This window comes from Aptenodytes forsteri, unplaced genomic scaffold (genome assembly GCF_000699145.1).
Source record: "Aptenodytes forsteri isolate BGI_AS27 unplaced genomic scaffold, ASM69914v1 Scaffold55, whole genome shotgun sequence".
In the NCBI taxonomy this organism is placed as follows: domain Eukaryota; kingdom Metazoa; phylum Chordata; class Aves; order Sphenisciformes; family Spheniscidae; genus Aptenodytes; species Aptenodytes forsteri.
Window position 1 is genome coordinate 3,765,852 of NW_008796063.1, and position 25,943 is coordinate 3,791,794.

At 35.7% G+C, this 25,943-nt stretch overlaps 1 protein-coding gene across 1 annotated transcript in view; it reads left to right on the forward strand.

The window, feature by feature from the left end:
* The window catches only part of PHF14 (PHD finger protein 14), a 171,300-nt gene that overhangs the window by 29,253 nt on the left and 116,104 nt on the right, over positions 1-25,943 (forward strand). Inside the window, 8 exon segments of the mRNA XM_019473997.1 lie at positions 5,394-5,505; positions 7,707-7,844; positions 9,688-9,834; positions 13,493-13,763; positions 14,358-14,464; positions 15,961-16,056; positions 17,626-17,729; positions 19,168-19,299. Of these exon segments, the coding sequence (XP_019329542.1) occupies positions 5,394-5,505; positions 7,707-7,844; positions 9,688-9,834; positions 13,493-13,763; positions 14,358-14,464; positions 15,961-16,056; positions 17,626-17,729; positions 19,168-19,299 (1,107 nt within the window).

A 25,943-nucleotide genomic window follows, 5' to 3' on the forward strand; every position in this document is an offset into this window, starting at 1 on the left:
TTTTTTTTTACTTTCTGGTCTTACACAGACTTTACTGTTGCTAATACTGTAAAAATCTGGTCCTGCCATCATTAAAACCTCAGCAGAGCTCAGGATGATGTTTTGGAAAATTTTTTTTGACATACTGTGTCTGTGTTCAGAAAATTAAACACGGTATTAAAATGTCATAAGTTGTTTCAGGTTTTGTGGATTAAATTGTACATGCCCTTGCATTTCTCCCTTAGCTTGTATTTTTTCCTGATAGCAAAAACAATTTGAGTTTGTGTTGGGAATAAAGAGATAATGAGGGTATTCATAACACTGAACTTTGACCACTGGATGCAGATGCTAGCAATAACCATTGGAGGCCTTTCTCCGCTGAATATAGATCGAGCTCAGCTTCTCAATTTGTGGCTGAGATGCATTATAATGATATACATACAGCATGTAAAAGAAACCTTTTTTTCCTTCATGTCTTCTACATGCATCTTATAAAGGGGAAACAATGAAAATAGAAGAAAATACTGTGCTATTTAAAAAAAAAAAAAGTTACGCAAGTGAGTCAGAATTTGTAGTGAATAATTTTGACCCCATAGAAGCAGTTGTGCTTCTTCTTAAATGCTTTTGGGGTTCAGATGCTCAGTTTCTGGTCTGTCTTAGGTTCAACAGTGTCTGTGCATCTCCCTTATAAAGCTGTTACAGAGTTAAACAAATTGTACTTCTCAGTTCTGTTTTCTATTTTAATAATAATGCTGCTGTATGGAAAACATGTTTTGAAAGACTGAAGTCAATTGTCTAGCATTTAGGAAATGTGAGAATCAATATCACCTGGCAAATTTTATTTCAGCCTTTTTACTCCTGTGTTCTGTAAGGCAGTTTAAGCACTATATATGCAGTTTCCCATATAACCATAATAAAAACTACAGTCAACATTTTAAAAATTGCTTAAATTTCTTCTTGTAAAATGGTAGTGTGCTTTTGGTTAGTGTGGAAATGTTTTCTCTGTGACACTGGTTTTCTGTGCAGACGCACATGCCTGCTTTGGTGATTGTGGGCATTAACACGTTAATTTATCATTATTATTGTATTTTTACCTGCTAGATAATGTGATATGGCTATCATGAATAAGTGTAAGTTTATTCTCCCAGATGAATAGAGCTTATGTACTATAAAAAACAAATACTAACTACCATGTGAAAATTCCTGTGCTTGCTTGCTTTCTATCGTTTATTTACAAATTTGAATTCTCAAGGATAATGGGGCACTACAGGCTAAGGGTAGGGTCTTGGGGCAGGCAGTGTTCATTATGTTTTCATTGTACTCTGTAAACTGCAACCCAATTCAGTTCTTTTCTTGAAATACTAGCAGAGAGAGACTACTGAATAACAATCCTTTAACTCACCATTGCTCTCCATCCCCTTACCACCTTTTTAAAAGAAATTCTTCATACGCATCAGTGCTGGAAATTACACAAAGGCGAGACCAAACCTATTCAGTTTCTCTTCATAATCAAGTTGGAGTAATATCTCTGTTCCTATGTGAAAGGTAATCATTAGAATAATGAGGTGCTTAATTTCTCAGCAGAAGCCTTTTTGCATTAACCTCTCAATTTCACAAGCATAAATGTGAATTTTTGAAATTTTACTTCTCAAAATGCTGTTACCCAAGCATATGAATTCTCTCCTTGTTTCGGTATGGAGTTTTTCTTCTTCCCTCATCAACATCTGTCATCATTGCTCCAAGCTAAATGGATGGTAAAGTAACAAGGAAGATTATTCTTCTTTGATTACCCAATTTGTCTTAATTATAAGCTTCTAAAACATGTGCAGCTAAACAAATGAGCAGGAAAATGTTTAGAACTGGTATTAAAAGCAGCTGAAATTCCTTCAGCTGTGAACTTGACTGACTTGTGTATGTTTTTTAATAAAGATTCAGGTCTGAGTTCGCATATAGGTGGTTAAAGAAATGAGGCACTTGTGTGCCAATCACACTGAAATGGCAGTTTAAATCTGTAATACTGTAATACTTGGGTGACATGTACTAAAACATTTTGAGAAGGTCAGTATGAAGCAAGCAGCCAGCTGTTGGGTTTATCATAGATAAACTCCTACAGAGTGCAGCAGCATTTAATACACTAGTGGAGCATGAAAAAACTGTGCAAATAAAATTGAGAAGCAGCTGCTTGTAGAAGATGTGTTTTTTTATATTAAACTTTGAACGGTACATTTAGGAGGCTGTATTAAAACTTACTATCAAAAATCTCCAACCAGAACCTTGGATTTTTGTTAAGAATAGTAATTGTGGAGATGTGTAACTTCTCTCTATACAAATCTGTTTATATAGAACACATCTTAAATCAATGGAAGGGCAGAGAAAATAAGCCCTGCAGAATTCAGATGGTTTTTATTTACAAACAAGCAGTCTCTTTATCTCAAGGTTACAGGTCTCATTCTGCATGTGGTATTTTGCTTTTTAAAAAAAATTATTTTGATTCCTTTTGAAAACGAGTATGCTCATTTACATGAGGTATTTATTTTAGTAAATGCATAATATATACTAAAATACACATTTATGCACACACATACACTTTTTTTTGGAGAAGAATATTTCATAAATGTATGGTAGTGATTTAGGCCAAACTATAGCCAGTTCTGGATACAGCATGGAAGGGCAGAGATGGTACCAGGTGCTCCATTGCTCCCCCGCAGGAATATCCTGTGCCTCCATTGCTTTTGTGGGGAGGCAGACAGAAGATGCAGTTTTTATATAGTAATGAGAAGAATCTTATTTTTTGCATATAACATTGTATTAAGTTAGGAGATTGTGCTGGCATGCTGGAGTGTTTATACTGTAATAAAAACAGTGATGAGCTTTACTCCCTATCTGAGCAGCAAGAAGTTTGGCAGAACACTTGAATATCTCAGCTTGTTCTCTGGCAGTTAGCATGCTGTCATATTTATACCATGTTATTTAAAGACAAGGTTGTAACTCATCTTTAAATTTTCTTTGAGTCTTCCAGTAGTTACAGTGCTGTGACCAAACCGTTCTGTGGATGTGGAGTACCCTAATAAAATCTGTAAAGACAAAGAAATGCAGTTGTTGCAAGTAAATGTGTATTTAGGATATACATTATTCTCGTTGTTTTAAGTTTTCATGTTTTAAAGGGAATTTACCACTTAGCATCTCAAACCTGAATGATTTAACAGTAGGGTAAAAACTTGTTTTCAAATACACAAGTGAAAAGAGTCTGTGAGATAGGACACTATGGATCAGTCAGTATTGTGACTTATGTTAGACTTACTGAGAAATTTCTTGTAGAGTGAAGTGAGTTAATGGCTTCTAAGTAGTTTCTTACTGTTACTGGGATTTTTCTGTTATCCGGTTATTATCATAGACTATTTTTGGGGAAAATGCTAAATAAACAGTCTGTCCACCAATTTTGTACATTGCAAGTTCATTGTTTTCTTTTGAAAATATACATGTATATTTGAGCTTGCTACTGAACCTTTCATATCTTGCTTTTTTGGAATTTCTGTTTGTGTATGAGTTGTATATAACTAACATGAAACCTAATAATTCTGAATATGATAAATTCCAGCGTAGGTCTAAGGACCACCGATGAGAAACATGCTGATTTGGGAAACATGGAAAATCAGGGTTACATGTAGTTCCTTATTAGTATAACCATCAGCTTCAGTATTTCTCTCATCTGTAGACAGCCAGTTAATAACAGGTTAATAAACATGCTGTTTAAGCGCAGCTAAAACCAGGTTCTTACTGCTCTGGTCCAACTGATTTTTTTTATTGACACACGAAACAAAGAAGAGGGAGAAGAGATAGGCTAAACAGTGGTAGAAGATTGGAAAAAAAAAAAACGACAGCAGCATGGATGTGGATGCAGATTTAAGTAGGTGGTAACAGGTCTGTGCTGAATCCCTGTTATTCAGGGAGATTGGAAAATTGCAGTATGTAGGTAATGAAAGAGCCAAGGGAAGAAGTGTTTCTGGCAGCATCATGAGTCTTCTTGAATGCAGGGAGTAGATTCTATGATTTTATTAGAATAGAACAGAAGTTTGTCTTCACTAGTGATATATTTACTGTTAAACATTAATGACATCATAATAAACATCATAAAGTGCTGAATTAGCGTACTTGCTAAGGGTTGAACATAGGATATTTCAGCTCAGTTACGTCCAAAGCCTCTAGTTGTATCCCATGTCATCTGGGAGCTCGTCGGTTGAAAGTGGTAGCTACGCACCTCGGCAATTGTAAGGCTGTTTTCTTGAATATTTTAAGATAACAGAAAGTAGCAATCTTGACCTTCTGTCTATGACAGTTTGCTCCCACCTAGTGACTTAGCAAGGGGTAGAAAATAGTTTCTGGAATTTTGCTAAAACAGAAAGATTTTTTGAGGAGGAACACTTCGTTTTTTGGAGTAGTTTGTCTCAGTTGACTTGAATTGTGCATGCTGTGTAGAACAGATTTTGAGTTTGTCACTAACTGATGGTTTGTGACAATGAGAGTTGGATCTTTTAGAAAGTGTTCATTATGTAAGAAGAAGAAAATTGTCTTCTGCTGCAAGGCTGTCTGTCTTTTGGTAACTGCGAGTTTCAGGAGATTATGAAGATGTCTGTCAAAGGCAGACTTGAGGCTGAAGCTGTTACCATTGTGTTGTATTTAATTACTGGACACTAAGGTCCAGATTCATGCTGTCTCATTTTATGCCCCTCAGGGCTGAAGATTTAGACCTATTACCCTCCAGTTTGTTTATGGCCAGTGAAGAAGAGTACAGCTAAGTAACAGTCTGTTCATCTGAGTTTCAGATAGGCAATTCTGTAATACAACTCAGGTATGTTTATAAATGAATGCAGTTCCTATCCGTGTTGCTTAAAACTAGTTAGTTTTGGTGATACTAACAGGTGTAACTATAACAATGCAAAGTCTGACTGATGCTGTGTCATAGGTACTTCATAGCTATATGCCTAGACCTCAGTGTTGCTGTGACTACCTGTATAATTCTGTTCCTCCCTTTCCCACCCCTGCCCCATCATGAAAGTATCTGTCTGCCTTAGCTTTATAAGTAATATCAAACTCTTCATGTATGTTTCATGTTGCATAAAAAGCAGTGTGGAGCCCCAAGTAAGAGCCATCAGAACAGAAGGGTGACGGTAGCCCAGCCCTTGATCCAGACAGGCAGAGCAATCCCAGTGGCTTTGAAAAGCCTTACTCTATAGTTCAGTGTGTGAGCTGCTGAACTCCAAACATGCATTCTCTGCCTGCTTCTAATGTACTTTTCTTCAAACACATTTCAAGCATCTCTAACATTTACAAGGCACTTTGAAATCTGCAAATGGTGAGTATAATATAGGAACAAAATGTTAATAGCAGTAACCTAATTTTATCTGCTGTTTTAGGTGGGTCCATATTGTTTGTGCCCTCTATGTTCCAGGAGTGGCATTTGGAGATATTGACAAACTGAGGCCAGTAACGCTTACAGAAATGAATTATTCGAAGTATGGTGCCAAGGTAAGTTTAGAAGAGACGTACGGCCAACGAGTAGCTTTATTTTACATTTTTACATATAATAGAGTAACATACATCTTCCCAATTTTCTTCTTTATAGCAATTGCAGTGAGATTCAGGATTAAAAATGAGATGAAGTTTGTTCATGGTTGTGACACCATTGCTCTTCCCTCCCTCTTTCTTTCTCTTTTCCTTACCACTGTTATCCATAATTTCTGTCTTTGTTTTCCCCCTAACTTCCCTTATTTTTTACGCAGGTGCTAATTACTTTCTTGTAAAGTCAGTTAGTGGCAGATTGCCAAAATGTGGATGGAAAGTGAAGAGGATTTATGGGATGCGAAATGGAGAAATGGAAGGTTAGGTTGATTAAGAAAGTGACAGATGTACATTCAGTAAGAATTACTTTAGAGTCTATGTAATTATAAGCTAGAATGCATACAAAAAGGTTGCTGCAAAGCAGTAGTTAAAAAAACCCGCAAGATGGGGCCCTCAACTTGAACAGAAAAATGGCTCTAAAATGGAAATGGTTTTACATGTAAATGTTTTCAATCCAGATCAAAAGTGATCACGCACAAACCATACAGAAAACCATTGCAATGGGCAGAGGACAGCACTCGGTAATTTGCTAAATACTGTTTCTGTATGGGGACAGTGTGGAGAAGCCATATCTATCAGGCCAATGTGAGGGAATGTGGTTGTACTCCTGCTCTAATGCTTCATTTGTGCATAGTCAATTTCATTTTCTGGAATGTCAATTTGTCAAGTTGAATACTAAATGAAAATACATAGTACATTTTAAAAAAATACATATACTATACAAAATAAATTAAAACACTTTGGATTGCCCATGTGCAACATACCTGTAAGAGGAGCATGTTCAGCATGGGCCTGCAGAGGCATTTAGCATTATTTAGAAATGTTTGTGTTAAAAGAAAAAAAAAAAAAAAAGTCAGAGCAAGCTCCCAAAACCCTACAAACTGTTGTTGCAATGAATCATGAAGCATTTTTTTTTATTCACATGAGTGATGTATAGGAGTAAGGTGAAAGTGAACTGCACAGATGTGAGGACTCATTACTCTCTCAGAGCTGTAAACAAACGTTGTTTGCTGTATCAAGTGTGGACGTTACAGCTTACTCAGCTAAATTTCCCCCTGCAAAACCAGCTTAATATAATATTCTTTTTCACTTCATTTCCTATCTGTTACGTGTTGCTGTTGCACAGCTAAAGGGTGTCCTTTTAGCGTAGTGTATGCAGTGTTTTGAGATTCTTCAGTCACCGAGTTTTCTTTGCTGTTCCTTTTGGTTGTTGTTTAACTTTCTGCATGGAGATATTTTCTGTAGGTGATGCACAGCTTTGCTCTGTATTCAGTGTGAGAGATTAAGAAATGCACACCTGTATAATTTTGGATCATCTTTATGCACTGGATAGCCTGTGTTCCTATTTGCTTGTTCCTGCTTATGTGCTCATGACTAGTTCGCTGGCACAGCTGTTTGGTATGAATTTGTGGTGAAACAGACTGAGGAATTGATCTGGCTGAAAAATATGATGTGGGGGTTTTTTTCCAGGTCACATTAGGGGATGATAGTTTGCTGTGTTGCAAATGGCTGTGCCTAAAATGCATGTAGCTGAAGCCCTAGTGCGGTGTTTAAGTCAATCGCAACCTTTACTGATATTTACGATTCTTGAGTATTTCTGCATTGTCACACACTTGCTCCTTAGTCATTGCTTATCAAAGGACATCTATGTAATTATCTATGGTTTTCAGTCATCCAGAGCACTGCTCTTTTTTTTTGTTGTTGTTTGTCCTCTGAACTTGTTGAACAATTGAACACTTGCTGAGCAGTAATGTTGTTTTATGATACTATACTTATATAAGTAATTGTGCATGAATTGCTTAGGTGATATTTAGCTGTTGCTCTGAAGGGAAATACAAGACATGGAAGTTCATATAAAAATTCATCCAACATTCTGTTTAGGTTGTTTAAGCACTTTTCCATTGCTAGTTGAAAATGAAGTCAATAGTGGGGGTTGGGAAGGGGTGAAGTTTTAAGTAGTGTCAATTGTCAGCAGCATACTTGGTTTCTGTACCACACAGGAGTAAACCTGCGTATTTGGTTTTTATATGTAAGATGTAAATTATCAAATATTAGGCAAAACACACCTGAAATATTTACTGTGGCATTTTCCACTCTTCTTTATAAAGGAATGCAGTTTTTGCGAAGATCCTCGTTTTGCCAGAACTGGTGTATGCATTAGTTGTGATGCTGGGATGTGCAGAGCTTATTTCCATGTGACCTGTGCTCAGAAGGAAGGCCTCCTCTCAGAAGCAGCAGCAGAAGAGGTAGCTATGGAAAGGATAGAATAAAAGAGTTGTATCGAAAGCTTATGAAGATGACGTGAAATTGTGCCTTTTTTGCTCACTAACCGTGAGCAAGGTTTTTGTAAATCAGTAGCAAGTCATAGGCTGAGTAAAGGGACTGTCCAGGGAGCGCTCTTTGTTCACCAAACTGTCTTACTCTGAGCACCTTTTGAAATGGCCAGGAAAAAGGGATAGAGAATGTTAACACAGAAGTTGCCTTGATAGACTATCAGTCAGTACAGACATAAATTCTAACTCTAATTCTTGAACCTCACCTAGGTTGACATACTTACCTAGCTGTTTATGTAGTATAGTAATCTCTGTTTCATACCAAATAGGACTGTCCTGAGAAATTAACTACATTTCTAATGCCATTTTTGCATGCATGTTTTCCAGTATTTTCTTCAAATTGCAGTACAGGTATATGACTTTCCTTGTGGTAACATTAACCTTAGGAATCGGAATGAAAAGCAAATATTTATTACCTACTGGTAACTTTTTAATATCTGTTCTTACCAGTTTTCTTCCTGTAATATGATTAAAGCAATTTGGATTTGAAGCTCCTACTTCCGAATTCATTTTTACGGTATAAGTACTTTTAGGTTGCCAAATTTCATCCTGATATGTATCATTTGGATTAAGCGTGTCATGTTCATAGCTGCACAATTTAACTTCTTATTGCTTTAGGAAGTACCACAGGTAAGACACAAACAAGCATTACTTGCACTATTGACATTGACACTTCTGTTTCTGTAAACAGTGGGCCACTAAGTGATTCTTAAAGTAATCATGAAATACTTTCTTCTGTGAGATTGATAAATAGGAAGATAGTACAATTACCTTGTTGTTGTCCCTAATAAATTATGTGTAATGTTGATTCTTCAAACACTCTGTGTGAATTTCTTCTAGGCATATGCATTTACTTGCCTTTCCACCTTAGAAGTTTATTACATGTTTTCTGTAACCAAAATATTTTTAACCAAGGCCTCAGAGTCTAATTTTAGGGTGCTGCTAATTTTTGGAAGTTAAGTTGTCGCACACTCTGAAAATCTAAAAAAAAATAAAATACGTTTGTAAGGAAAGCCTGCGCAGATTTTATTGGTCTGTGTTTTATAGGTGGAGTAAAGGAAAACTTGATAGGCAAATTATTGAATAATATTTTTATTACGTTATGAAGGAAGACTGCTTTAAATTCTTTGTAGTCTGTAGATTCATGATATTTGTAGTCTGCTTGCAAGGTTTGCAAGTGCTGAAAGTTGCTATAAACTTACAGCCATGATAATGTGCAGATCTGATGGAGCGAAGAATGAAAAATGGAAAAAAAAAATCATCTGAGATATGATAAATCACGTGGGGGTATAGACACCAAAAACATTTGGAAAATCATTTGAGAAAACCAAATGTATTGCCTTTTGTATTATTCAGAATTGTTGATCCCTTGTAGGATATAATGCAAAAGATGACACAGTGAAGCAAGAGGAAGTTAACAATACATGTTATATGTTAAATGCATTTGTACTTAGCAATTTCTTCTGCTATTTCTTCTGGGAATGAGAAAATAGAAATTGAACAATAGAGAGTTAAATAGTTAATGCATTTAAAAATGCTTAGGGTCACGCAATGAAAAAAGTGAGAAAACACTTTATATGGTAAATAACATCAACATGACAAAATTGATTTAAAAACATACATATTAGTTGTTTTTAAAAACATGTCTATTTGAACATGTGAACCGATTGCCAGAATGTTTGTGCTGTTCAGAGCCTTTTGGCCTTGTATGTCTTACTTTATTTTCGTTCCTTTCCCTTTGTTTTCTCTGAAACAGGATATAGCTGACCCTTTTTTTGCTTATTGTAAACAGCATGCGGACAGGTTAGACAGAAAATGGAAGCGGAAGAACTACTTGGCATTACAATCTTACTGTAAAATGTCCTTGCAGGAAAGAGAAAAACAGCTCTCGCCAGAAGCTCAGGTATTGTATTCATGACACAAATGCGTCTGTATTAATCATCCATGTTAAACAAGAAAGAAATGAAGAGGATGAGAAATTGTTATTGTAGTAGGAAATGAAATGTGAACTATATTGATAGCGCACGGTCATTTAAAGCAGTGAATTATTTGTAGGTTTTGGTCTCTAAGCACAATTCTCGATAAACTAATTATCAAATAGGGATATCTATGCTTGTCTGAATTGAAAAATCTTACTGTGTTTGGTTTTGTGGCAGAAAGTTGGTATTTACATTTTCATTGTAATTCATACATTTTGTTTAACGTTTTCTTCAAGATTCTTAACTAAAAAAGATAGCCAGACAAGGAAATAGGTATATTTCTACATCCAAGTTCAGTAAAAATCCACTTTTTTCCCTTAGTAATATCTTGAACTTGGCAGAATTGTTTAGCTTGCCTAAAGTTTTATCTTGTTAGATCCTTTTTCACTTTTTGTAGCCCTAAGTAGAATTCTGTGTGCTGGGTTTTTTCATAGTAAAGATTTCCTAGAAAAAAATTATGTAGGTACAGAAACTGAGTCTGTGCTGCTGTGTGGGAGTTGTCTGAAAATCTTAGGCAAAGTCTATATCCCTGTCTAGTGGCAGATCCATGTAAAATTACTAGCTATTATATAAGCTCATCCGAGAAATGTCCTGTTGATATAAAGGTTTCAATCCTTCTGAGGGAATCTGTGTACTTTGATATGTTTTAATGTGTGTACTTTATTGTTTTTTCTGATTCTAAGGAATTTATAGCATACTTTGCTTTCACTGCTTAGACTGAACTGCATTCTGTGGAAAAATCATACCTATGTAGAAAAGTAGCTCATCTGAATGAATCCTGCCTAATTTGTTGCAGAAAGTAACAGATGCTGTAAATAACGGAAGGCAGTTATGGGAGAGAAATAACTGCTTTTTTTTCTGAAGGGAGGACTGTAGTGTAATGATCAGAAAATAAATCTTCATATCATCAAACTTTTTATTTAAGAAAATCATACTTTTCTAGTTCTTCAGAGGTCTTTGAATAAAAGAAGAGAATATTAATTTAAAAGAGAAGAGAATATTAATTTAAAATGACCTGTGCATTTGAGAATGAATATGAGCAAACTCTATCCTGGAAGAATTTTGAATAAAATATTTCTATTCGGTATGTACTGAGCTTCATGTAGCTTGATTTAAAACTGGTTACATAATTATTGTGAATACACTCAGCTCTCAATTATGTGAAATGCACCTGTGTACTGGAGAAATCACAATAATATGAATACTACCCAGCGTAATGGTAAGTACTAGTTGTGCAAAATGAGTTTGGGTCCAACAGGGCTTATTAGCTCTGTTTTCAGGCATTTGTTATGCGGTACTGATAATGCTGGTAAGTTCCCAGCATCTCCCTCTCTTCCTCCTCTTTCCACCAAACCAAGACCCTGCAGATTTTTTAATCTAAATTATTTGGATGAAACGTTTAAAAACTGAAAGAATGAATGCTGAAAACTGCAGGTGGAGTTACTTTACATGGTGTCATAGGCATCTTGATCCAAATTTGATAACTTGCATACATTTTGTAAAACCACTCGATTTCACTATAGATGGCTCTGGTGTTGTACGAGTTTGCATTAGTATTGTGTGTGTGTGCCTGAGTTTACATGGATGGAAACAGATTGGATGCTTGAAAAATACATTTCCATGTCCAGTTGTATGTATTGGGTTTTATGAAGTAATTGTTTGAGTGGTTTCTGTGCCTTTTTAGAAATGCAGAACTGTAAGGGATACTTAATAGATACTAGAAATGTCGGACTGGGGAGTTGACACAAAGTACGTATAAATTCACCCCTTACCTTACCATGTGTTGTCTGCATGAGGAAGTTAAAATCCCACCAGTAAATTCAATCACCTTTTTTAAACTAGGATTTTGTCTGAGAAATACGAATCTTGGGACAGCTTAGTCTGGGAAAAAGATTAAGAAGTAAATAAATATATATATATATATATATAGTGTGTATATATATGTACATACAAAAGCTTACTTCCAGGGGAGTTTGTAGGCTTAAGTAAGGTTTACAAACATTGAACTAACATAAGTAAGTATGCAGTTATACAAATAATTTATATGGTATTGTGACAGTGAATTTTTGAGGCACTTTTGAAGGAGAAAAAATGGATATTTCGTGCTTTGTAGCCCAGGCAGGAATAATTGAGCCAGTGGTCTGGCAAGTCTGTGGCCCAAGAAAGTAAATCCCTCTAAAGAATATAATATATAAAGTTGTCTAGGACTGTTACGGATTGTTGGAAGATGTTCTACATTGAAATGCTTTTTTTTATATCAATAAAGGAAATGTACATTCCTTGAGTAAAGTGTATACTTGAAAATTGCTTAAATCCAAGTAACTTGAGTTCAGGATTCCATTTAGCCTTTAGTCATTTTAATCTGTCATCTATTTCTGGAATAAAGCTCTGGGTATACAGTTGTATGACATCTTAAATGACCCCAAGAGTTTCAGAACTGAGCATGTAATCAGTAAAGAAGTGTCTTAGCTGAGGAAGCTATAAACCATCCTTGGTCCTTCCAGTGGAGAATAAAACGAGGCGGTGGCTTTAGGTGGATCTGTTGTTTGCTGCTGTGGGTCCACGAAAAATGTCCTTAGGGTCAGAGCTGGCCTGCAAGCCACATTTGCCGTGTTTCTTTGTCATTAATGTTCAAGATCTAGTAAGGTAAGGTGTGTTAAACTATCTGTAATGTTACCTTCAGCGATGCTATTTGTAATCAGAGATGTTCCTTAACCATAGTGTGAATATGTATGCACACTTTTTTGCTTTTGTCTCAGGAGTATCTCATACCATATGGTGGGGCAGTTGGATTAGTTTAGTTTCTTCTTTCTGCAGGCAAGTAAACAACTTCTAACTGATAGTCAGCTGGAGTTTTGCCTCTGAAGGTTTGTATGTTGATGTCATTTTCTGCTAGAATTGCCACTACATAGAATTCCCGCAAGACAGTGTTTTCCAACTGTCAATAACAACTTGATCTTCTGGGGTTGATCTCCCAGACAGTCACAAATATACAGATGTCATCAACAATATATATTGTGAGCTTCTCTTGCCTACTTCACTTCTGTTTGGGTTGTGTTTTTGGCACATTATAATCAACTAGTTTAACATTTATAAGGAGATAATGGCATTGAAAAGGGATGTCAAATATGGCGAAAATGCTATTCATCAACTTTTATTGCTCACGTAGATACCAATTTAAAGTGTATCTAAATGTATTTTTTATAGGTCAGCCCAAGGCTTTTCCCAGTAGTGAGTTTTCACAGTCCTATCAAATTATCATTATTAGAAGGGATTGTCTGAAAGCCAGCAATAATTTGTGTTACTTTCATTGGTGGGGAAATCTCCTCAAGAAACCTGTGAATACCTCCAAAATCAAGTGAAAGGATAATGTTATTTGTGTATGTGTTTTGAAGTAAAATCAAATGTCTGTATCAGTGGCTGTTTCTTGAGTCATAGAGTTCTGAAATGAAAATAGCGTTGATTAGATCGTGCAGCTTTTAAAATACAAATAAATTGTGGATGTGTTCCAAAAGACTATGACTCAAAACCAGTTTTGAATTGTTCCCTTACACTTTTAATTTATGGAATTCTTTATTGCAGGCTCGAATCAATGCCAGGCTACAGCAGTATCGTGCCAAGGCGGAGCTGGCCCGCACCACCAGGCCTCAGGCCTGGGTTCCCAGGGAGAAGCTACCACGACCACTTACTAGCAGTGCTTCAGCCATACGTAAGCTTATGCGCAAAGCCGAGTTAATGGGAATTAGTACAGACATTTTTCCAGTGGATACTTCAGATACTAGTTCCAGTGTTGATGGAAGAAGAAAACATAAACAGCCAGCTCTCACTGCTGATTTTGTGAATTATTACCTTGGTAAGAATGAAAATTGCGTATTTTTCTCAATGAAAAATTATTGCTTTGCTGTACCTGTACTGTGCTGATTCATTGGCTTTTTTATTTTACTTGTATTTCTTTGTTATTAATAGATAAATAAGAATTATGACTTCATTTTAGATCAGGTATATTTATTATTGCTTGCTATCTGTATTTACACAGAAAGTTAGTGATTTTTTTTTAAAAAAGACATTTCGGAGAAGAAAATCTTTCAAATATAAACAGGAGGCAGTGTCTTTGCTAAGAAGGGAGTGGAAGCTTCGGTACCTTTGGTGTAATTTTTTTTCTTACGTTTTCCTCCCTTTCTGTGTGGAATGGCGTGATTTTGTCTTTGGTACTGTTTGCTAGGTGGCCGATCAAAGCTCACCATCTAAATAACTATACTAGTTTTGCAGCAGAAAGTAAATGTTATGACTGTTCATTCTACTCAGTCTGTATAATAAACCTATAGGCTATAGTTTTGTGGGTTTGTGTTGTTAGGGTTTTATGCCTTTCATTGCTTCACTTTTTTCAGTGCATAAAACTTGAAAATATAGCCAAGGATAGGAAATAATGCAATTTTCTTTTAAATAGAGAGAAATATGCGCATGATTCAAATCCAGGAGAATATGGCTGAACAGAAGAATATCAAGGATAAATTAGAAAATGAGCAAGAAAAGCTTCATGTGGAGTATAATAAGGTAAAGAAAAAGGGATAATAAACCATTGTACTGTTTTAGTATTGCTGCTGTTAACTTTGATAGCATTTTGCTTTCCAAACTAAATGACTTAGAAAGAAATATACAAACCATTCTTTAAGAGAAATATTTACAAATATATCTCTTCTCTTAAAAATATTCTGTGGTTCATCCCCCCCCACAAGCAAAATCAACTTCTAAAATGTCATATGTTGGCTGGGCACAAGTTCTTTAACTTGACCCCAGTGAGAGCTCCAGTAACAAATTGCACATGGACAGACAGGTCCCTTTCATGAGTGAACTGTGTCTTAAGGCCCTTCTTTTTTTCATTCTTTCTATGCATTTCATTTGAGATTTTGAGACAACAGAGTTTAACTCCTCTCTCTCTCTCTGTGTCAGAATGAAGCTTGCACTGCAACCGTTGAGAAGTAGTAAGAGTAATTGGGAAGGATTGTCAGAGTGTTATTTATTTATTTATTTATTTATGTCAACTCCAGCTCCTGTTGTGTTCAACCTAGATTTAATGACTTGGCTAATTTTTCGGGCTGCAATGATCAGTATTCATACGTCCATAGTGTCCTCTGAGTGTTTTGTTTGATTATAGGAAATTTGGGGGCCATAAATGATGGCACTGCTCCCCCAAAATGTTGTTAATGTAATTTTTTATTAACTCATCATTGTGGTTAAAAAAGCATTTTGTGTTTTAATTGCATTTTTACTAAATAATTATTTCTTTATTTTAATCTTTAAATATTTTGAAATGGAACATAGAATTACTGTATCTTTTGTGACAGATGACATGCTGCAATTCTTGCTGAATTCAGCAACCTATCAAGTGATGGTTAGTGATGACAAAAAATAGTGTTGCTATTAATTCTTAAACTGTTGGCTGTGTGTTTTAAATGAGAACATATGGAAATGAAGCAGCAGGTCCTGGTGAACTGCCCAAGGATGATAAAGAAGGAGGAGATTGTGCGTGGGGCTTTTAACCAAATTAATAGGTTGTATATGCTGTGTGGTAACTAGCAGTTACTTCCAGAAGAAAAAAAACCACCTTTTTTTCTGCTTACATCCTTTAATAAATTAACTCTCTTTCTATGAGAGTGAGTGAATGTTCTTTGGTAATGTAATATAGAGCTTTAATTCATTTATGTGGTTACTTGTTATAATCTTGTTGCTTAAGTAGTATGGACAACGCATACAAGATGTTGCTGTAATTTAGTTTTGCTTTCTAATTGACTTTATGAAACCTTATTTTCATGCTGAAATGCTTCAGATCTTCTTTACAAAACAGGTGGCTGCCCAGATTTTCATCTTAGTTCCATTAAATTGCTGAATGATTGCACAGGTCTCAGCTATGTTGACATGAGTTCCATTGTTTTTTAATCCCACAATAAAGTAATGCACCCTAGATAGGTAAGAGGTTGAATAAATTTTATTAAATAACTCTTAATGGATTTTCATTCCTATTGATTTTTTTTTTTTCTTTAACTTTTCAGCTCTGTGAGTCCTTGGAAGAGCTACAAAATATGAATGGAAAACTGCGAAATGAAGGGCAAGGCATTTGGGCTCTGCTGGGTAGAATCATTGGACAGGTTGGTTGTTTTTTTTCCCCGCTCTTTATAGTTTATAGGCAGACATGGTTTTCCAAGAATAGGCCTTTTTGTTTCTCTCTGTCACTTCTATGGCCGAATAAATTGATTTGATCAGACCCAGGCTTTACTCTGGGGATAATGTTTCCTGATTGAAATACCTAGACTTCTGCAAACCACCTACTGGGAACCTGTAGCTTAATTTTGTTGTTGTAATAGCGGTCGCGTTCGCAGAATTCTTTCATTTGGTATAACTGATTGACCTGTCATTTGTGATGAACCTTAACGTGAAGCACGAATTAATCCTACCCTTTTTGTCTCCATGTTGTCTTTAGTTACTGTAGGCTTCAAATGATATGGTAACTCTTTATGGCTTTTATAAGTTATAAATCTTTAAAACTGCAGTATGTATGTGATGGTTTTTAACTGGACAGAGCAGAATATTTTGGTCAAATTAATATAAATATCTAGGAGAAGAGAAGATTTGGATTACTTCCTGTTGCCGGCAATTATCTTTGTTCTCATTGATACAGAGAAAAGAGAGAAGTATAGATTCTTGCCGTGTTTTGATATATGTTTTATGTCAGAAGTATTAAATGGCAATGGACACTTTAGATGTCAGAGAGAGATTGAAATGATTTCCAATTATGATTTTAAGGAAGATTGAAGAAACTGTTCATTGTGAAAATGCAGACATACAATTAGGTCACAATTTTGTCATGCCCTTTGGTACTGCTGTGCTGCTGTTCAGAAAATGAAGCTTACCCTTTCTTTATGCAGTAGTAGTTCTTAAGGTATGCTAGCTTTTTCTGGTTCTATTTGTCTGCCTATCTTTTCTACTTGTGAAGAAGGATTCTCACATAACGTATCTTTTGAATCAAGATTATTTTTTTCCCTCCTTTTTAAGATGGCTTTGAGTAAATGTTCACAAATATGTTTCCTGGTGCAAATGTTACTAAAATAAAAGAAGAGGAAAAGTTAAGTAGAATTCATTTGCGCAGCTTGCATGACTTTTTTTTTCCAGTTGGGTGAACAGATGCAGACCCACGGGGCTGCTGAGAAATGACTTTGATAGATGGTTGCTGTCTGAGAAGCTAGCACACTGCAGATTAGTAGAAACCCAAAGAGAATCTTGTCTGCTTTGTGGAGGGCTTGGTCCAATAAGATAATTTTTCTAATTAACCTATCGAGCACCAGTGTAGCAAGGATGTTGGGAAAAATAAACTGCCTCAGTATTCTTCTGTCAATTTTGTGAATTTGCCTTTGCTTGTTTCAGCTGCCTAGACAAATGCGTCCTTGTCCATCCCTCTATTTGAAGCTTGAAGAAAGATTTTAAAAGCTAGTATTTCAATATGTTTTTTATTTATTAAATTGAAAAAAATGAGTATAATATTACTTTATCCCAGTATGATTTTGTAATATAAACATCTGTAGTTGCTCTTGTCTGCAAAATAGCTGGCTAAGCAATTTCCCACTCATAATTTGAGTCTCTTTCTTCATGCATTGAGATTGGAGTGGTATTCTCTAGAAGTCTCAAGACTGATGTGTACTGCATTTGTTCAAATCCAATAGAAATTGAACATACCAGCAATTTTACGTGCTCCTAAGGAAAGGAAACCAAGTAAAAAGGAAGGAGGAACTCAAAAGACATCTACACTTCCAGCTGTACTTTATAGGCAAGTAATGAAATCTTAATAGAATAGATAAAATATCTAGTAAGTTACAGTTTCCCGAAAGTGTTAAGAGAAAATTGTTTGCTTCGGTTTTGATTAACAAAATGCTTCAGAGTTGTCTATATGTTTTACTTACTTCTGAAGGCTAAGTTGAATAGTAGTCAATTCTTCACCTTAGCACACATCAGTAAGGTTTGGGGTTTTTTTGCTAATTTGACAGCAGTGTTTTAAGGACCAAGGTAACTCTTTACAGCTAAAATAGAAGGGTCCTTTGTCTCTGTGATGTCAAAATTTTTAACTGGTCATCTTGTCTTTTGAATGCAATTGTCTGTGTTGGTGATTTTGCGAACAGTGCTGCTGCTGTTTAGTCACAGTGGCTGGGAGCATAAAACACTTGTCACAAAAGAATTTTTACTTTTTGCTCATGGGTTGTCAAATGCTTTGGGATATCTTGAGTTTTAAATGCCCCTACGTCTATTCCTATTAATTCCCAAGAAAATAAAATGTATTCACTTACTCTGTCATTATTCCACCTTTTCCCCTCTTCTATAAGTTGTGAAGCTACTGACTGGGTTTTAACTAAGCCTAAGAGGCTTAGTTAAACTTATACTAGGATCCCAGAATATGACTGTGCGAAATACACATATCGTCTTGGATCTTCTTCTCTTGCCACCAGCTGAGAAGTGGCATGGTCTGTCGCTTATCTAGAGAGCAGCAGCCAGGCCTCCAGCCACAGCCAAGTGGGCAGTATCTTGCCCATCTAGCAAGCTAATTGAAGAAGATGGGTTACATAAGCAAAAGTTAATTCTAGTGCTGTGAAAGGTGGAAATCTTGAGAACATGGCAGTGGGGTGACGTGGCAATTTAGACGTATATACAAACAAATAATAGGAGTCATGCTTTACTAGTTCTGTTTCATTCAAATCCAGTCATTTAGTTCCTCCAATTTTCTAATGGAATCAATGAACACCTGATCTTTTTGAAATAACTAAAACTTCAATTCCCATAAAATAGAAAGGAAATGTAATTTCTTATGAGTCGATACATTGCCCAACATAATAGCAGCACAGACCTATTTCAGGGTGCTTGCATTATTAAAATAAGCATATGATTGTTAACACTGATAATAGCAGCATAATTTTCTATTGAAGCGTTTGGATGGCACGGGTAGTATTTTTTCCATTTGCCATTGGTACATTTTGTCAGAAGTATCAAGTGATTACTTACTGGTTAGAAGTCCTCAAAAAATTAGATTGAAAGCCATTTTATTGTTAATTATATTAGGTGCCTTTTATGCTTTACTGTGTATAGGTAGAAGCTCCTTAAAAAGTAATTATGCACTTAAATGATGCATTCAAATTGAAGTTGCCACATGTTTGTATTGAAACTGGGGAATGTGCTGGGATGTAATTATAATGCTTTTCTGCTACCTACATTAAAAGTTGTGGAATTTGCAAGAAGAACCATGATCAACACCTACTGCTACTGTGTGATACTTGTAAACTCCATTATCATCTTGGTTGCCTGGATCCACCTCTTACAAGGATGCCAAGGAAGACCAAGAACAGTTACTGGTAAGAATGCAGTTGATGTGTTGTCTTGTGCTATCTCTGTACTTAAAGTAGGACATAAACATGAATAGACTTGCAAATCCTAAGTGTTTTAGACATTGCTGTAATGCAGTCTGAACTGAGTTATTTTATTTTCAGGTTATTAGTAGTGATATTTCAAGGTGAAAAAAAAAGTTGTAAAGATTTTCTCATTATTAGCCACAGTGTAGAAATAGATTATACTTTTAATTTTCTTAGCTTTTGAGTTCATTTGTGATTATTAATGCTGCTATATAATAATGGTAGGAAACTATAGGCTGCCTTCAGGAAATGAAAGACTTGGTCTTCTGTTTACCTTAGGACCCAGATACGCAAGACTCTGTCCAGACTTTTAGGAAAATATTTGTAAATACTTAAAAATAAACGGTAAGTAGTAGATCAGTTTGCAATATGGGAAATCAGTTGGGTTTACTTCTGTCTTACGACTCAAATCTGCAATGACAGAAGCATATGCATACTTACTGCAGTTACATTTCCATGCATTAAAATTCTTTTTATGCCAGTGGAGCAGAACAAAAGCTAAGTGGTACAATGGAGAACTGATAACGTGGTAAAGGTGTTGATTTCCAAACTGTCATAAAATTAGTGTGCTGCTGTGTTGTGTTAGTGCTCTGCATGTTTCTAAACTGCTCTGAAATGTGTTAGAAGCAGTTACTCAATAGCAGTTTTTATCTGGAAGATAAAAGTTAGTGTACAGCATCTCCAGGAATCATCACCACCTTGTCTGAATGCTAAGGTACCAAATCAGAATAGCATAAGAATTCCTTCTAAAAATACAGTAGTATAAGAATTCCTTCTAAAAATACAGTAAAACTATTTTAATCGAGAAAACTTGGTTTCTGTTTTTCTTCATAGTTCTCTTAATTTTTTTTTATCTTTTAAAAACTTCCATAAACATTTACGTAAGTCATATTCTCGGGTAGTTTTGATGATTGTGTGCAGAGCAAGATGGCCAGTACACAAAATGGGAGGTCTCTCTTTTTTTTTTATATCTTAACATAACAAATCCTAGATTTACCCCAGTAAATTTAGTTAGTAAATTAATAGAGATTTCCTTTAAAAGCTGAAAATCTCAGAAAGGTTTTCACCATCACTAATATTGTTCTGAACTTAATTTTCCTTTACTTATTTAATGTAGTCTGTGATTTTGGACTTTTTATTATTTCAAGGGCATTCTGAGCTCTTTGGTAAAATTTACCAAGTAGTTATGTTACATGGAAACTGTCTTTTTTGGTAGCTTCTGCATTTGCACAGGAGGTTCTTGATTTTTATTCTGCTTTTTAACGAAGTTGAAAGGGCTCACTGAAAGCCATCAGTCCAAAATATGTAAGACTACAATTCTCAGTAGGTGTTAAAGGCAGAATAGGTCAGGTTAGGTAGTAAAACGCTTTTATTTCAAAGCTATAACTTATCTTTGTTGTGAATTTGATGCTTCAATTATATCTCAGATCACAAACTTAGCTTTTACTTCTAATTAGCTAAGGCATATTCTGGAGTGTGAGATTATAGCAGACAAATTGAGCTGTATTGGTTGCATTCTTTTCATCATTGGACATGCCTTATGTATTCTTTTCAGGATCAGTAGAGAGCATATAGAACGGACCCTTAATCTGTTTAAATTCAGCAGGTTTCCCCCCCCCCTGCTGTTTTGAATACAATTTTAATCTTTTACGCTCTGAAGAAAAGTGCAGTTTTTTTATTCGGGTTTTTTTATCGGGGGCCATGTACTTTTCAGATATTTGTATAGGATACAATGGGAACTTAAGCAAAAAGATAAAGTAAGAAAATGGGTATAGTGGGAAATTCCTTGAAACGTTAGGCAGGTTGGAAGACTTTATAAGTGGCTAAAAAATGTTGACTTTAGTCCTCTTTTAAAATAGTAAGCAGGAAACAGTTAAAAATAATTGTTTTTTAATTTTTACTTTCTATTCCATTATCACTGCTAATCATTTACTCATAATTGCTAACTTGAGCCTTTGCAAAAGATTTGATGATTAGTCATATACTTTATCAATACATATTTATTTAAACATTGAGTAGTTTAGCCTAAGTTTATACCATATGCTTCGTATGTTATACTGTTTGAGGATGCTAAATGATTCAGCTTACGTGTGTGATGCTACGTAGGTTAGTTAATAGTTATACTTTTTGTCCATTTCATACTCAGCATTTAATAGAAATTTAAATTACAGTATACAAAAAAGGATTTTGAAATTGTTTAACTAAATCCACTATTACATGTAATGGTAAGAAAAAAAAGTCTTTTTTATATTTAAAACCTAATTTGTCAAAGAAAGCCCAAATTATAATTAGTTATCTCAATGTTTCTAAACATTAAAAGGAGGTAATGATTTTAGTCTTAGTGAAATCATAGTAAGAGTTTAGACCTGGTGAGCACCAGTGTCTCACAGCTTATTAGAAACTGGTTTCAAGCACTTAACACTAAGAATTTCCCCTTTTCAGGGGCCTGACAGTTTTCTCCAAGGTAACTTTTATACATCTTGACTATTTTAGAAAGAAATTGTTTGTAACATAGTAAGTTCAAAGCCTATCCTCATTTCAAATTGATTTATTTTGAGAGGAAGAGCATAACAACTATTTTATGTAATAAAATATGAAGGCATTAATTTCTATCGGTTTTGATGTGGCGCTTTCAAAGTAGACCAGCAGTTCTAATCATAGAGTAAAACGCTGTGGCATACTTGTATTTAAAAATTAGGAATTTTTCGGTTTCTTAGAAACCCTGTTGATTAAACATTAGAATATTCTTTTGATTCACATGTTCTCATAAAATTAAGTCTTGTCATTCTCTCTGACAACTTGTGTGCTTTTATGCTCCTGCCAATTCTGGATGGACTGGGAGCTGTGTATTTTCCTGGTAGAGAATGATCTGAACTGATACAAAAGCAATGCACAAGTGTTGACAGACAATACAATGAATCAAAATCTGACTGTAAAATATTGACATTTTCATTAAGAAAATACTTGGCAGCTACCAACAGGGACTGGCTTTTTCTGTTGAAATGAGATTGCTGAAAAACAGTGGTAACTTCTGGTAGCATATGAAATACTGGGGACCGAGATGAACCAAACAAGGACTAATGATCATATTAGGCTTGGTGGTTTTTATTTTTGTTTTGGAAGGCCAAGTTATTTTAGGGGTAACTCTGTTGTGTGGAGTATTGGCCACAGGACATAATGAGCTGACCAGTAGTCCCATGAACACTCATTCAGCATCTGAACATTCATTCATATTCCTGACCCCACTCATTCAGTACTGATGCAGCACATCTTGATTGTTTTTTCATCCTGAGTCATTGGATAATGATATCAAATTATTAACTTATATAGAATCATAGAATCATTGAGGTTGGAAAAGACCTCTAAGATCATCGAGTCCAACCATCGACCCAACACCACCACCCACTAAACCATGTCCCTAAGTGCCTCATCTACACGTCTTTTAAATACCTCCAGGGATGGGGATTCAACCACTTCCCTGGGCAGCCTCTTCCAACGTTTAACCACTCTTTCAGTAAAGAAATTTTTCCTCACATCCAATCTAAACCTCCCCTGGCACAACTTGAGGCCATTTCCTCTTGTCCTATCGCTCGTTACTTGGGAGAAGAGACCGACACGCACCTCGCTACAACCTCCTTTCAGGGAGTTGTAGAGAGCGATGAGGTCTCCCCTCAGCCTCCTTTTCTCCAGGCTAAACAACCCCAGTTCCCTCAGCCGCTCCTCATAAGACTTGTTCTCCAGACCCCTCACCAGCCTCGTTGCCCTTCTCTGGACTCACACATATAAGTGTGAGTGCAATGTAATATTGCATATAACATAAATTTTTATGTATTTGTCACTTGTCCTAACTGATGGATGTTTGGGTCGTTGCAAATGGAAAATTTTCAGTACCTTTATTGTCTGAAAGATGGATGCTCTCTGAAGCTCTTTGACAAGCTATTTTTGGTTCATATATACTGTCTTTTATCTGCAGAATAAGAGCAGTCTTCCTTTTTTCTGCTTCCAGTACATCATTCAACGTGTGATTTATTCAAATTACCGGAGCATAGGTGTCATCTTAAAGCTATGGTCCATGTTTCTCAAGTTCTAAGTGGTTTAATTCTTTGCTAACATTGCAAGAAGTGATTCATCACAGAGTGTGTCTACGAGACCTGTTTCCTCCTAATTAAAAACAAGCCAAACTCTAACTAATAACTATACAGCTTTCCTTTTTAAACACTGAGGGCAGAACTGTTTTCTGGAAGCACTGTAGTGGTGTTCACTCAGCACGGAAGATTTAAATTTACTCTTTTCACAGTAAGCACTGTGAGCAGAGGATGCTGGTTTCTTCCAGATCCTGTTCTGGCCTAATGCCCAGTTGTGATTATAAGAACAACTGTCTTGTTCAGACTGAGTCCTTTGTATTTTCATCACACAGCCACTCTGAAACTATGTACCATAACACAGTTAAGGCAGTCTAATTCATCTATAATGTGATAATTGAACGAAACCTCAATTTTTTCCTAATTTTTGTAGTGTTACCTTTTCAATAAAATATTTTCATATGGTTTTTATCTGGTTTTCTGTCTCGTATAGCAAAGATGTAGTTTGCTTTGTTACTAAAATTTCAAAAATAAAAACAGATTCATGTTAAGTTTACCAGTATGTTGGCTTTGAGCCCTGTTTGTGAGATCTTCAACTTCGTGACCTTTCATTTATAAAGGAATGGTGTTCAGTGTTTCTTCAGCTTTGCTCATCATCATTTCACAAATTTCAGTGTGCCAGGCCCATCTGTTAAAGTGCATTTAGATTTTTTTGATGTGTAAAGCTGCAGCATAAGGAAGCATCATAATGTCATTGTTTGCACTAATTTTTTGGGGAAGTAACAGGATTTTCTCTCTATGGTTTTCATAGCCACTTCACCACAAAAACACCCCATCTTCAAACTATCCCTCCCTTCCTTGTTTTCTCAGCGATGTAGATGTTCACTTTTTCACTTCGTAAATTTCTAGGGTAAAGGCCTTATGCTATCAGTTTCTAAAACTTCATAAACAGAAAGCACTCTTTGGTCTTTGAGTGCTTACTGAAGCCCCGAAGTAAAGCCCCGTTACAGGTTCACATGTTTCTTGAAGCTGCCCATGCTCAAAAATCTGTTCACCACCAGGCCATGCAGAAACATTTGCATCATGCAGTTACACAAAACCAGTGTTTCAGTGTTAGCCTGGACCATTGAAAATAAATAGCGTGTGTTCCTTTTTACTTGCTGTTCTTGTCTTTTGATAGTGAGTTGAGAAGATCCATTTGCTTTGTGAGGTGGGAAGGTATCTCTGGTACCATTGGTTCTTGTACCAAGTCACATTGAAAACACAACAAAACCATGCAGCATTTTTTCTTCTGTAGGTTGTTAGTGCTTAATCAAAGGCTTTCTGTATGATTAAAAGGTTTCAAATAATCACTGAGATTAAACATTTCCAGTAATTTTTAGTAGTAGGCACATTTTAGTAGCAGGCATATTATTGCCTACTACTGATTTTCTCTGTGAGTCTAGATTAGGCAAGTCTACACTAAAAGCAAAACAAAACCTGTGCACAGAAGTTGACTCTTTGGCACCATTTCTCCTGTTAATTTGCTTGTGCTGCATGGCAATGCTTGCTAATTTAGAGGTAGTTGAAGATTGTTGGAACAGTTGGAAAGGTGACCTGTTGTGGTAAGTTCTCTATTCACTGATTGTCCTTGAAGAGATGAAATTAAGTAAGCATGACTTTAGCATAGCCAAAAGGAAGAGGAGCCATATGGCTGCTTTCTATGAATGTATTGGGATTAAACAGCAGAATGGGAAAAGAGTTCTTTAAATTCAAGAACCATGTTGAAATAAACCATAATAGGAGCTGAAAGTTAGGAGATTGTTTCCAAGACACAGGAGTGTGTGTCTGTAATAGCTTTTCTGTGGGCCCTATGGGAGCTAACAACCAAACTACTTTATAGTTGAAGCTTGACTGCTTTATAATAGGGTTGATAAGATGTGGTTGCCTGTGATAGTAGAGGCTATTCCAGTAAATCAAGAGTTGGCTTGTAAGTTCATGTTTATAACTTACCTTTTTCCCCTCACCTTCAGTGTTTTTGTGAAGTTTTGTTCTGTGATTCACCCATCCGCCCCATCGTACTATGGTTTTGCAGCTTTCTTTTTGTACATCTAGCTTTTTTCTAATTTCAGTTGCTGTGACACTTGCACCACCTGTTTCGGAGCAAGCTTGATCATAAAAATGGAATTTCAGGAACTTGCATGCAGTACTTCATCTGTTGACGGAGATTTTTCTTGTCTTCCTCACTAACATCAAAGTTAAAATACTTTATTTATATTTAAATAGGTCCCTAATAAAACTAAAGTATTTTACTGATCTGCATAGTTAGTTTCTGTACAACAACAGTGCAGAGCTAAAGAACGGAAATGATTTAAATCGTAGGTGCAGGGTGGTAGATCCAAGAGACTGGGTTCCCAACTCCAAATGTTGCTGTAAAATTATACTACTATTTTTTTGTCTTATAAAAACTTCATTTTTTTTTTTAATGCAGCTCTTGTAGTTGTAGAATGCTTATTTTTTAATTTA